This window comes from Pan troglodytes, chromosome 13, assembly GCF_028858775.2.
Source record: "Pan troglodytes isolate AG18354 chromosome 13, NHGRI_mPanTro3-v2.0_pri, whole genome shotgun sequence".
Taxonomy (NCBI): domain Eukaryota; kingdom Metazoa; phylum Chordata; class Mammalia; order Primates; family Hominidae; genus Pan; species Pan troglodytes.
Window position 1 is genome coordinate 144,037,134 of NC_072411.2, and position 13,649 is coordinate 144,050,782.

Here is a 13,649-nt window from a genome sequence, read left to right on the forward strand (position 1 = left end):
TCGTGTTCTGCGGTTCTTGAACACACGGATGCCTCTGGGCCGCCTGTCCTTTTCCGAGGGTGTGGGTGGGAGTGGATCCTCCGGGTGCAGGTGCCAGGCAGGTGCAGGCGGGCGGTCGGCCACTGCTGCTGCTCGTCCCTGCCAGTGTCTGGGCCTGAAGGGGCTCCCTCTGAGCGGTGCCTTCCTGCGGCTTAGAAGGGAAAGCGCCAGAGAGGGCAGGCTACAGTGCTTCACACCCTCCACCACGGCTGTGAAACTGGAGATGGGTGGGTTTTGTATGTTAATTTTTTTTTTTTTTTTTTGAGATGGAGTTTTGCTCTATCACCCAGGCTGGAGAGCAGTGGTGTGATCTCGGCTCACTGCAAGCTCCGCCTCCCGGGTTCACGCCATTCTCCTGCCTCAGCCCTCCGAGTAGCTGGGACTATAGGCGCACACCACCACGCCTGGCTAATTTTTTATATTTTTAGTAGAGACGGGGTTTCACCATGTTAGCCAGGATGGTCTCGATCTCCTGACCTCGTGATTTGCCCGCCTCGGCTTCCCAGAGTGCTGGGATTACAGGCGTGAGCCACCGCGCCTGGCCACCCAGCTAAGTTTTGTATTTTTGTTGGAGACGGGGTTTCACCATATTGGCCAGACTGGTCTCAAACTCCTGGGGTCAAATGATCCGCCTGCGTCGGCTTCCCAGAGTGCTGGGATTACAGGTGTCAGCCACTGTGCTCAGCTGGGAGATGAATTTTCATTTAATGACTTAACGTTTTGTTAGCACAGGTTTTGTGTGTGTGTGTGTGTGTGTGTGTGTTTTGTTTTTTGTTTTGTGTTTTTGAAACGGAGTTTTGCTCTTGTCACCCAGGCTGGAGTGCAATGGCACCATCTTGGCTCACTGCAACCTCTGCTTCCTGGGTTCAAGTGATTCTCTTGCCTTAGCCTCCGGAGCAGCTGGGATTATAGGCGTCCACCACCACGCCCAGCTAATTTTTGTATTTTTAGTAGAAATGGGGTTTCACCATGTGTGGCCAGGCTGGTCTCGAACTCCTGACCTGAAGTGATCCACCCGCCTCGACCTCCCAAAGTGCTGGGATGACAGGCATGAGCCACTGCACCCAGCCAACACAGATGTTTATTGATCTTGGAGGATACATTGTGGAAAATGTTTTTCTCTCTTTTACCATTTTTGGGAAGAGGGATAGGTAAGTGCAGGGAGTTTGTGCTGAAACAGTGCCTGGCAATTTTTCAGAAATGAATTTGATATTGCGCTCCACCTTTGAGCTGTTCACACCTGTGGCTACCCCTGGAAAGCGCTGGGGTTGTTGATGCTTTTGGCTGCCCGGCTTCCTGAGGTCTCGCTGCTTTCTGGGGAAAGATGACTGGCTTCCATGTGGGAAGCTTTTGTCTGACATGTGATGATGTGGTCCTGCCTGCCACTGTGCACCATCCCAGGTATTGAATTTTGACCTTTTCTTTTCAAGTTTCTGTGCTTAGTGTTTTTAATGTTTACTTTTGCCACTTACAATAATATCACCAAAATAATATGCATAGAGTTTTGGAAGAAACACAGAAAACATGAGCAGAATGAGACAATTCCTTGGGCTGTAGTTTGGACCCAACTGAATCCTGAGTGCTCTGTGGCTGACGCTGTCTACCTGTGGGAGAGACACACTCAGGAGTGGCCGTTTGGCCAGAAAAGAAGGTCATGGCCCCTGGCCTGGACCCCGCCCTGCAGGGACACAGAAGCCACACCATTTGCACCATCCACGCCTTGCTCCAGAAGGCCTGGCCGCCTTCTCCCTGGGGGTGACTCAGGGATCTGGTCTCAGACCAGACCCCCCTCCACAGCTGCCCGGTCCCAGACCCATCTCTTGGATTGAGAGTGTGTGGGCTGGACCCAGTGGGTCACTGTGGCAGCTTCATCTGAGCTGAAGGTGTGGGTCCTCAGTGGCTGTGCGATTGACCTCGATGGGAAGGAGCGTTCTGCCCATTTTCCTTGTTTTCAGTGCCACGGTGTCAGTCAGTGATCTGAGGAAATCCTGTAGGGGAAGGCAGGCTGCAGTGAAAACAGGAGCTGGTGAAACCGAGCCCTCTGCATCTGCGAACGTGCCCTAGGTGCTGCTGCTGGGGACGTGGATGCCGAGCGGAGGCCTGCGTGGCCTCCTGAGCAGCAGCAGCTGACCACCCGTCTCATGCTGGACGGGACCCCTGGGCGGGTGGACGTGAGACCGCTGTTGGCCAGGGACGCCGCGCGGAGGCCTACGTGGCTGCCTGAGCAGCAGCTGACTGCCCGTCTCACTGTTGGCCAGGGCTTTGTGGCGTGGGTGTTTTCCAGTCTGCCTGGAGCAGCGAGAAGCAGCTGTGCGGACTGGTGGCGGTGGGAGGGTTTGCTGGGACTGATGGGGACACCGGCCAGCTTGTCTTCTGTCCAGCAGCCCTGTCGGACTTGGCCTCCTGTCCTGTCGTTGGGAGCCCTGGCTGGGGCTGCTTTGAGCAATGACGCTGGCCCAGAGCAGCTTCCCACATGACCCCAGAGCCGAGGGTCTGCCCTGTCCTAGGTTAGGTCCCATGGTTTAGAATAAAATCGTGAGGGATGTTAATTATGGGCATTGAAGACTTAAGGTTTTCCTAAATTTTTAGTGAGCAGTGATTGGCCTTCAATACTTGTGCTGAGAGGAATTTTAAGCCAGGGGAAGTGTAAGAAAATGTTCCCATTCAGGAGTTTCTTTCTTCCTCTGTATGTATTTTGTGGTGTCCACCTTTAACCACGTTTCATCCAAAACGATGATGCAGCTTTAACATGAATGTTACATTTTTATTTTCAAGGAATTATTATCTATGTTCCCTTTGTAAAGGAAACATAATGTTGTAAATCTTTTTATTAGATAATGTAAAGATGTATATATATCAGTATTTTTGGATCATGTTATAGATTATGGATATATTGTTTAATAAATAAAGTATTTTTTGGAACAAACAATTGAAAGTGCATCTGTATTAGCCCGTTTTCACGCTGCTGATAAAGACATACCCGAGACTGGGTAATTTGTAAAGAAAAAGAGGTTTTTTAAAAAAAATTTTTCTTTTCTCTTTTTTTGAGATGGAGTCTTGCTCTGTCACCCAGGCTGGAGTGCAATGGCACTGCATGATTTCGGCTCACTGTAACATCTGCCTCCCGGGTTCAAGTGATTCTCCTGCCTCAGCCTCCTGAGTAGCTGGGACTACAGGCACGCGCCACCACGCCCTGCTAATTTTTGTATTTTTAGTAGAGATGGGGTTTCGCCATGTTGGCCAGGCTGGTCTTGAACTCCTGACCTCAGGTGATCTGCCTGCCTCAGCCTCCCAAAGTGTTGGGATTACAGGCGTGAGCCACCTCACCTGACAGAAAAAGAGGTCTAGTGGACCCTCAGTTCCACATGGCTGGGGAGGCCTCACAATCATGGCGGGAGGCGAAAGGCTTATCTTACATGGCAGCAGACAAGAGAAAATGAGAGCCAAGTGAAAGGGGTTTCCCCTTAAAAAAACCATCAGATCTCGTGAGACTTACTCACTACCACGAGAAAAGTATGGGGGAACCACCCCCAAGACTCAGCATCATTTTGGGAAACAGGTGTAAAATGTTAGTGTTGTGCCCAGAGACAGGTGTGTGAAATTGAATTCTGAAGGGGTATGCAGTGATTGGAGAGTGGTTTGCGGAGCTTGCTGGCTGGGGGTCTGGGGAGGACCCTGTGCCTTACCTTGGGTGGTTGCTCAGGAAGCTCAGTGGCCAGTGCTGGGGCTCAAGTTGACTTCCAAGGAAAACGTGTGAGAATGCTGCAGTTGCTTTTTTTTTGTTTGAGATGGAGTCTCGCTCTGTTGCCCAGGCTGGAGTGCAGTGGTGCAATCTCTGCTCACTGCAAGCTCCGCCTCCCAGGTTCACGCCATTCTCCTGCCTCAGTGTCCCGAGTAGCTGGGACTACAGGCGCCCACCACCATGCCCGGCTAATTGTTTGTATTTTTAGTAGTGACAGGGTTTCACCGTGTTAGCCAGGATGGTCTCGATCTCCTGACCTCGTGATCCGCCTGCCTCGGCCTCCCAAAGTGCTGGGATTACAGGCGTGAGCCACCACGCCCGGCCGCTGCAGTTGCTTTCTAAAGGAGTACTGTGCTTGCTCTGGAAGGGCAAGACTTACCGTGTTGCACTTGCCTTTTGGAAGCTGCTGGAGTCAGCTTGGGCTCTGTATTAGTCCATTCTTGTATTGCTATAAAGAACGACCTGAGACTGTGTAATTTATAAAGAAATGAGGTTTAATTGACTCACAGTTCTGCAGGCTGTACAGGAAGCGTGGTGCGGGGGCCTCAGGAAACTTACATCATGGCAGAAGGCGGAGGGGAAGCAAGCACGTTTTACCATGGCGGACCAGGAGAGAAAGGTAGCAAAGGGGAAAGGTGCCACACTTTTAAACAAGCAGGTCTCCTGGGAGTTCACTTACCTCCACAAGAACAGCAAGGGGAAATCTGTGCCCGTGAGCCAGTCACCTCCTACCAGGCCCCTCCCCCAACATGGGGGATTATGGGCGGGGACACAAATCCAAACCACATCAGGCTGTTATCACAATACCACAGACTGGGAGGCTTAAGAAAAATGTCTTCTATTTCTGGAGATTGGAAGTCCCAGATTAAGGTGCTGGGGTTGTCTGGTGCCTGTCCAGGGCTCTTCCCTTGGGTTGTGAACACTGCCTTCTCATGTGTGCCTACGAAACTGACTGGGAGAGGGAGCTCTCTGGTGTCTCTTATTTTACGGATGCCTGTCCTGTTGGATCAGGGCCCCACCCTTGTGACTGACTTTAACCTTAATTACTTCTTCAGAAGTTCCATCTCCAAATACGGCCATATTGGGGGTTACAGCTTCTGCATACGAATTCTGGGGGACACAAACATAACAGGAGCTGATGGGTCTCAAGATGTTGCCTTGAGGAGTGCATTAACAGAACCTGGGAAGAGCTTGGTCATCACGAGGTACAGTCGGCCTCTCACCCACCGTCCAGGTGAAAACCAGTCCGTAGACCGGAGTCCTCGCTGGAAGAGGAGGCTGAGATGCTGGGGGAAGGCCCCACAACGCCGAAACCAGCACCTGCCATCTCGCTGGAAGAGGAGGCTGAGATGCTGGGTGAGGGCCCCACAACGCTGAAACCAGCACATGCCGTATTTTCCTCCAAGCATTCTCTGAGGGTACATGTGGGCTTTGCTAGGGTGACTGTGCCCTGGGAAAAAGAAAAATCAGTTGTTATTATTTTCTGAGACAGTTTTTTTTTTTTTTTTTTTTGAGACAGAGTCTCACTCTGTCGCCAGGCTGGAGTGCAGTGGCGTGATCTCAGCTTACTGCAACCTCTGCCTCCCAGGTTCAAGCCATTCTCTTGCCTCAGTCTCCCAAGTAGCTGGGATTATAGGCACCGACCACCATGCCCAGCTAATTTTTGTATTGTTGGTAGAGACAGGTTTCACCATGTTGGCCAGGTTGGTGTAGGGACCAGCCCCACAGGGTCGGTGGGTCTCTCCCCATGTGCGGAGACGAGAGAGTACAGAAATAAAGACACAAGACAGAGATAAAAGAAAAGGCAGCTGGGCCCTACGGACCACTACCACCAATGCGCGGAGACCGGTAGTGGCCCCGAATGTCGGGCTGCGCTGTTATTTATTGGATACAAGGCAAAAGGGGCAGGGTAAAGAGTGTGAGTCATCTCCAGTGATAGGTAAGGTCATGTGGGTCACGTGTCCACTGGACAGGGGGCCCTTCCCTGCCTGGCAGCCGAGGCAGAAAGAGAGAGGAGACAGAGAGACAGCTTATGCCATTATTTCTGCATATCAGAGACTTTTAGTACTTTCACTAATTTTGCTACTGCTATCTAGAAGGCAGAGCCAGGTGTACAGGATGGAACATGAAGGCGGACTAGGAGCGTGACCACTGAAGCACAGCATCACAGGGAGACGGTTAGGCCTCCGGATAACTGCGGGCGAGTCTGACTGATGTCAGGCCCTCCACAAGAGGTGGAGGAGCAGAGTCTTCTCTAAACTCCCCCGGGGAAAGGGAGACTCCCTTTTCCGGTCTGCTAAGTAGCGGGTGTTGTTTCTTGACACTTTTCGCTACCGCTAGACCACGGTCCGCTAGGTAACGGGCGTCTTCCAAGACGCTGGCGTCACCGCTAGACCAAGGAGCCCTCTGGTGGCCCTGTCTGGGCATAACAGAAGGCTCGCACTCTTGTCTTCTGGTCACTCCTCACTATGTCCCCTCAGCTCCTATCTCTGTATGGCCTGGTTTTTCCTAGGTTATGATTGTAGAGCGAGGATTATTATAATATTGGAATAAAGAGTAATTGCTACCAACTAATGATTAATGATATTCATATATAATCATATCTAAGATCTATATTTGGTATAACTATTCTTATTTTATTATACTGGAACAGCTCGTGTCCTCGGTCTTTTGCCTCGGCACCTGGGTGGCTTGCTGCCCACAGTTGGTCTCGAACTCCTGACCTCAGGTGATCCACCTGCCTCAGCCTCCCAAAGTGCTGGTATTACGGGCATGAGCCACCGTGCCTGGTCAGAAAAATCAGTTATTTTAGGGGATGGTATGGGTGGTAATCTTTATGGGTTTTGAATCATTCCTAATCCCAGGGGTCCAAGATGCCACTGGCCTGCTAGTCAAAGGGAGGGCGTGTGGAGGTCAGGTGGTAAGGGGGTCCACAGACCTCATCTGTGGTCGTCTTTCCAGTTCCTGAATGTGTAATTGAAACAGTTACACTTGACAATGGGCAAACTCCCACACTCATCTGCAGAGCAAGGGCCAGCCAGGTAGGAAGGGCCAGGTGGATGTCTTCTTTCCAGGGTTGTAGTCCAAAGGCAAAATGCATTGCTGACTTGGAAGAGTCTTGCATGGGTGATTCACCTGGGAAGAAGGTGAGTGGCCCCTGGGGATGTGGTTAAGGAGGACAGGAATGACTCCATGCAACTGCTGCTCCAGAGCCTCATCACCAGGACAAATCCAGCTCGCCGGTTTTCTGTGTGACTACCAGGACCCATCTGCTGTCACGGGCGTAGCCTCCACCTCTTGCACAGCTGCACAGTCCTGCTTCGGACCGAGTGTGGCCTCCTGCTCTCTGCCCTCATCTGCTCAGAGATCTGCATCCTCTGCACCCCCTAGGGTTCTATGGAATTGGGTGAGCTGAAGTAACAAGTGCTTTGGGAGGCCGAGGCGGGCGGATCGCTTGAGTCCAGGAGTTCGAGACCAGCCTGGGGAGCACATGAGACCTCATCTCTACAAAAATACAGCAACAACAACAAATTAGCCGGGTGTGGTGGTGCACGCCCGTAGTCCCAGCTACTTGGGTGGCCGAGGTGGGAGGATGGTTTGAGCTCGGGAGGCAGAGGTTGCAGTGAGCTGAGATCAACCCCAGAACTCCAGCCTGGGCAACAGAGCTAGACCCTGTCTCAAAAAAACACAAAACAAGTGCTGGCGATGCCTCAGGCAGGGGATCCCAGGCCGGGAGGCTCCTCGGGACAGCAGTTACTGCGTCAGGAGGGCAGGAGCTCCCCAGGTGTGCAAAGGGTTTGAGGGCACGGAGGGCTGAACAGGCAGAAGGGGACACGGAGGCAAGAAAACACCTGCAGGAGGCAGCTGCCCCCTAAGCTAAGGCTGGGGACCCAGGAGGGGTGGTCCGTGCAGGAGCTGGGGAGGCCGCTGGGGAAAGGGGCGCCCCCTGGGCTCGGCCTCGGAGGAGCGGGCCGGCCCCCAGGTCCCTCGGCCGAGCCCACGTCCCGGGCCTCGTTCTGGAGAACCCTCCAGCTGCTGCTTGGGCGTCTTGGGCTGCGCTCAGCCTAGTCCCTTCTCTACCTGGAGGGATGCGCCCGACAGCGGGGCGCCGGAGGCCCTCAGGAAACGCAGGACGAGGCAGTGGCCGTCGAGCCTCCGGTGCCAGTCGGGGCGGGGCTTGGACGGCGGGGCGGGGACTGTAGGCGCGCACGGCCGGGCCTGGAGGGCAGGCGGGGCGGGGCCCGTTAGGCGCGCGGGGCGGGGCTTCGCCCGCTGGGCGGAGCCGTCAATGCGCAGGCGCGGCGTCGCCCCGCCCACTCCGGCTCGGCGGCTCTGGGCCTGCGGCGGGCGCTGCGGGTTGGAGCCCGGGACGTGGTCGTGGGTGGGTGCGCGCGGCCGCGCGGAGCGCTGGGCTTAGGGTCCCGGGCTGCGGTTCAGCCGCGGGTCGGGGTGGCGGGGCGCGATCTCGGGCGCCGTCAGCCAGTCGGTGCCTGTGGGGGGAGGGGGACGGCGCTGCAGCTCGTCACGTGACCGCGTGGAACGCGCGCGCGTCCGCGGGATCCCCTCGGGGGGCGAGCTTGGCGGAACGGGGTCCTGGGCAAGGTCCCGGCGAGGCCGCCCCGAGCCTGCGCGTTGCTAAGTGCAGGCCTGCTGCGTGGGGCTTCGCGCTCTCGCGGGGTTGCGGCCCGGGCAGGGGGAGGGCCCGGGTGCTCGGAGCCTTCCCTTCGCTGCCCTCCTGCCCCCTCCCTGCTTCTGCAAGCGTGTTTCAATTTGTACAACGTGCATAAAACATGAAATTACCCTTGGTCACTTCCAGGCGCGCAGCCAGCGGCTCCCTGCCCTTCCCCTCCGGGCCCTGAGTACCGGCCCCCCACCAAGGAGGAGCCCGAGGTCTCCGTCCCGGCGGCGATGCTGCCCCGTCGGCCTCTGGCGTGGCCCGCGTGGCTGTTGCGGGGTGCTCCGGGAGCCGCGGGTTCTTGGGGTCGGCCGGTTGGCCCCCTGGCCCGCAGAGGCTGCTGCTCCGCCCCGGGGATCCCCGAGGTGCCGCTGACCCGGGAGCGCTACCCCGTGCGGCGCTTGCCGTTCTCCACGGTGTCTAAGCAGGACCTGGCCGCCTTTGAGCGCATCGTGCCCGGCGGGGTCATCACGGACCCGGAAGCGCTGCAGGCTCCCAACGTGGACTGGTTGCGGACGCTGCGAGGTGGGTGAGGTTTGGGAAGCTGCGGCGGGGCCGCGTCCCTGCTCCGCTGCGCCTTCCCGTGGAGGCTTCAAAGCGGGCTGAGAACAACCTGGTTGGGGGTGCCAGCCCCTGGCTGCGCTGAGAGGGGCGTGTGCACCGCCACAGGCTGCTGGAATGAATGACCACGAACAAGTCGCTTAGAACAACCCAAGTTTTGTTGTTGTTGTTGTTGTTTTGTTTTTTTTTTTTTAAGACGGAGTCTCACTCCGTCGCCAGGCTGGAGTGCAGTCACGGAGTCTCACTCTGTCGCCAGGCCGGAGTGCAGTGGCGCGACGTCGGCTCACTGCAACCTCTGCCTCCCGGGTTCAAGCGATTTGCCTGTCTCAGCCTCCCTAGTAGCTGCGACTACAGGCGCCCGCCACCACGTTCCGCTAATTTTTGTATTTTTAGTAGAGACAGGGTTTCACCATGTTGGCCAGGATGGTCTCGATCTATTGACCTCGTGATCCGTCCGCCTCGGCTTCCCAAATTGCTGGGATTACAGGCGTGAGCCACCCCGCCCTGCCAACAATCCAAGTTTGCCTGGCGCAGTGGCTCTGCCTGTAATCTCAGCTGCCCTGGAGGCTGAAGCCAGGAGTTCAAGACCAGCCTGGGCAACATAGCCAGAACCCCCGCCCCACTCACCTCTAAAAATAAAAATAAATAAATAAAAGTAGCCGGCCCAGGATTGAAAAAACAAAAAGTAAAAAAGTTACTCCAGCCCAGGAGTTCCAGTTTTAGTGGACTATGATCTCACCACTGCATTCCAGCCTGGGCAACAGAGCAAGACTACATCTCTAAAACAAAACAGAATTCCCCTCCCCACCAAACCCCACAAGTTTGTTCTCTAAGCTGTGGAGGCCAAAAGTGTGAAATCAGGGTATCACAGGGCTGCACTCCCTCCGCTGCCTCCAAAGCCTCCAGAGGAGGCTCTTTCCTGTCTCTTGTAGCTCTAGCTTCTGGTGGCCCCAGGTACCAAATTACTCCAGTCTCTGCCTCTGTTTTTCATACAGGTTTTTCTTCTCTGTGACTCTTCTCCAGTTGTCTTATAAAGACACTTCTCATTGGATTGAGGGCCCACCCTAATCCAGGATGATCGTATCTCAGTACTGTCAACTTAATTACATCTGCAAAGACCGTTCATCCTTTTTTTTTTTTTTTTTGGAGACGAAGTCTCACTCTTTTTGCCCAGGCTGGAGTGCAATGGTGCAATCTTGGCTCACTGCGACCTTCCCCTCCTGGGTGTAAGCAATTCAGCCTCCCAAGTAACTGGGATTACAGGTGCCCGCCACCATGCCCGGCTAATTTTTGTATTTTTAGTAGAGACGGGGTTTCACCATGTTGACCAGGCTGGTCTCGAACTCCTGACTTCAGGTGATCCACTCACATTGGCCTCCCAAAGTGCTGAGATGACAGGCATGAGCCACTGCACTTAGCTGGACCGTTTTTTCTTTTTGTTTTTTTGAGACGGAGTCTCGCTCTGTCGCCCAGGCTGGAGTGCAGTGGCGTGATCTCGGCTTACTGCAAGCTCTGCCTCCTGGCTTCACGCCATTCTCCTGCCTCCGCCTCCCGAGTAGCTGGGACTACAGGCGCCCGCCACCACGCCCGGCTCATTCTTTTTGTATTTTTAGTAGAGACAGGGTTTCACCGTGTTAGCCAGGATGGTCTCAATCTCCTGACATCGTGATCCGCCTGCCTCGGCCTCCCAAAGTGCTGGGATTACAGGCATGAGCCGCCATGCCCAGCCCCATTTTTTCAAATAAGGTCCCATTCACAGGTCTTGGGGCATTGGGAAGTAGACGTATCTTTTTGGAGCCCATTAGGTAAGATGCAGGGCTCCTGGCCAACCATGCCTGCTCCTCTCCTCCCACTGCACTTCTGCCCAGTGGCATACAAGTCTGTGCACGAATGAGGGACTTCTCAGCCTCTGGGGCTGGCACTTCCTTTTGGTAACAGTGCCCAGTTTTCTCTTTTTTTATTTATGTTTTTGAGATGGAGTCTTGCCCTGTCACTCAGGGTGGAGTGCAGTGGCACGATCTCCCCTTACTGCAACCTCCACTTCCTGGGGTCAAGCGATTTTCCTGTCTCAGCCTCCTGAGTAGCTGGGACTACAGCTGGGTTACACGCCTGTAACCCAGTTCTGTGGGAGATCGCTTGAGCCCAGGAGTTCAAGACCAGCCTGAGCAACATGGTGAAACTCTATCTCTACAGAAAATTAAAAATTAGCCGGGTGTGGTGGCATGTGTCTGTGTGCTAAAATAGTAAAGCGAGGTAGAAGAGAATTGGTTGACTCTTAATTTACAACAAAATGATATATTTAAATCTGTAGCACTGGCACCAGGTCCTGGGGCTGAACGTAGGGTGTGCTGTCATTGGGAAGATCTGGAATTGTTTTTGTCTTTTTTTTGTTGGCCCTTGTAGAAGATTGAAATTATTAAGAACACTCAGAAAGTTTCCAGACCGTGTAATCTGGGAGTGCAGTGTATGTTAAAACAGTTCAGAAAGTTAGCAAGTTGAACTGGGGTCTAGGCTCAGATAATGGAAGCAGCTCTTTCCCTGCAGAAAGGCTGGGAGTCACTGGAAATCGCTGGACCGATGGTCACTGTGTAGGAGCTCTCTTGAGTGGAAGGGCCCCCACCCTCACCTTGCTCCCGAAGTAAGGACCCCTCTGGGGCGATCTCAAGCTGCTGCCCTGAGTGCACACCATGGCCCAGGGCCTGCGGGCTCACGAATGTTGTCCCCGGAGGCAGGTGAGGATGGACGCCCACCCTGGGCTTGGCTAAGTCGGGCCCCAGTCCTGGCTCAGCACTGCTGTCTGGGTGGCCCTAGGCAGATGACCCTAAGTGCCTGCCCTACAAAATGGGACTTGGAGCCACTGCCTCAGGAACACCGTGCGGGTAAGTGGGGCAGGAACCTAGCGTGAGCCTTGAGCACAATGCTTGGGTTCCCGTGCTCCCAGCCTGCTCGGAGGCCAGCACCCTGGGCTATGCCGCTGCTGCCCTTGTGGGCAAGGGCCCCCCCCGGGGCTTGCAGGAGCGGGGAGGAAGCTGTAACTGAGATTGAGGGGTGACCACACTCTTCCTCTCCTCTGCCTTGCCTGAGCCTGACTGGGCAAGAACTGGCTGTCCCCCTGGGTTCCCTCTCTCTGATCAGCACCTTTTTGGGAATCCGTGGCCATGGACACCCTGTCCTGCTGCAGGGCCGCCCCTCGGTGTCTGTGTGCGCCTGTGGGAGGGCGCCTTCCTCTGCGTCCTGCTGCCCCGAGTTTGGTGAGGGCGAGGCTGAATTTCACTCATCTTTGAGTCCACAGGTTTGGTCCTGAATGTCTGCTCAGTAGGTGTTTGCTGATGTGAGGCTTAGTTGTTGAATTTTAGGTGAATTATCCCTTCATGTGGCTTGCTTTTGGAGAGAGAGCTTGTCTAGACTTCTGAAAACTCATTAAGCATCATATTCAAAAATCTAGACCATTTGCTCAGGATGGATGCTGCAGACGTTTAGTGAGCACGCCTGCACTGGCGGGAAGGTGGGAGCTTCGCGGTGTGAAAACAGGCTGGGCCCTTGTGTCACCTCTGGCGGCTCTGCCCCCATGGCCCCCTCCGTCTTTGTGGGGCTCCCGTTGTTAACACTGCACCACCGGGAGGGAGCCCTCCTTCTCATCTTTCCCGTTAGAAGGTAGACATCACAGGAGTGGGAAATTCTGTGCTCATTCTGTGTCTGGAACGCGGCCTGGCCTGCATTCTTGGGGGGTACTCATGTTTGTGTTGAGAACCCTGCCACAGGCGCGTCACAAGTGTGCCCGAGTCGAAAGCTTTGCCATGAGTCCTGGGGCTCCTGAGCCCACTCGGGACAGGGACGCAGTGAGCGCAGGTGCCAGGGTTCCCTCAGGTGCTGCACTGAAGTGTCGGGCCGAGGCCCAGGTGCCCAGCAGGCCCCTCTGCAAAAATTGCTCATTTGATGAAAGAGAGATAAGTGGCTTTCTGATCAGAAAAGCAAGGTGGACACCACAGCCTGGTTCTCAGAGCTCCACGAAGAGGTGACAGGCACCCGTGACTGCACCTGCTGCCTCTCTGCAGCCCCCATCACCTGGGAAAGTGGTCTCAAGGAAACCCAAAGGCAGAAAGACGCCTGCTCACTTGGGGCAGCAGTGGTTAGCAACACCGGCCAACTAGCTCAGAGGGCTCCCACTGGTCACATCCAGGCATTCAGCAAATAAGGCGGCCAAGACTTACAGCCCAGTGAATAAAGTGAGAAGCCGAGAGCCCACATCACTGTGAATAAGCAGCTACATAAACACGTCAGTGGGAGCGAAGGGAAAGCCCTCCCTCGTGGCAGAGTCAGCTAAGAGGCCGGGCGCGGCGACTCATGCCTGTAACCACAGCCCTTAGGGAGGCTGAGGTGGGTGGATTGCTTGAGGCCATGAGTTCAAGATCAGACTGGGGAACATGGCGAAACCCTGTTTCTACTAAAAATATCAAAATTAGCCGGGCATGGTGGCAGGCACCTATAGTCCCAGCTGCTTGGGAGGCTGAAGCAGGAGGATCGCTTGAGCCCAGGAGTTGAGGCTGCAGTGAGCCGTGATTGTGTCACTGTACTCCAGACTGGGTGACGGAGTGAGACCCTGTTTCAAAAGAAATAAAAGGAAATGTAGGT

At 54.9% G+C, this 13,649-nt stretch overlaps 1 protein-coding gene and 1 long non-coding RNA gene across 10 annotated transcripts in view; one reads left to right on the forward strand and one right to left on the reverse strand.

The window, feature by feature from the left end:
* Window positions 1-5,574: 5,574 nt before the first annotated feature.
* LOC129143441 (uncharacterized) lies at window positions 5,575-7,993 on the reverse strand. Its single transcript, XR_008546891.2, has 2 exons — window positions 7,862-7,993; window positions 5,575-7,285 (listed from the first exon to the last, which is right to left on the reverse strand). It is a non-coding gene; the product is annotated as an uncharacterized LOC129143441 (long non-coding RNA).
* A 67-nt stretch (window positions 7,994-8,060) lies between these two features.
* The window catches only part of D2HGDH (D-2-hydroxyglutarate dehydrogenase), a 34,171-nt gene continuing 28,582 nt past the window's right edge, over window positions 8,061-13,649 (forward strand). For 4 of the 9 annotated variants that reach the window (XM_016950940.3, XM_063791802.1, XM_016950941.3 and 1 more), the window contains exons 1-2: window positions 8,067-8,162; window positions 8,598-8,981. In XM_016950940.3, the coding sequence (XP_016806429.2) occupies window positions 8,690-8,981 (292 nt within the window). In that variant the 5' untranslated portion in view covers window positions 8,067-8,162; window positions 8,598-8,689. Of the gene's footprint in view, window positions 8,163-8,597; window positions 8,982-13,649 lie in introns of all 9 variants that reach the window. The other 5 variants (XM_024355183.3, XM_063791803.1, XM_063791805.1 and 2 more) reach the window with 3 other exon arrangements.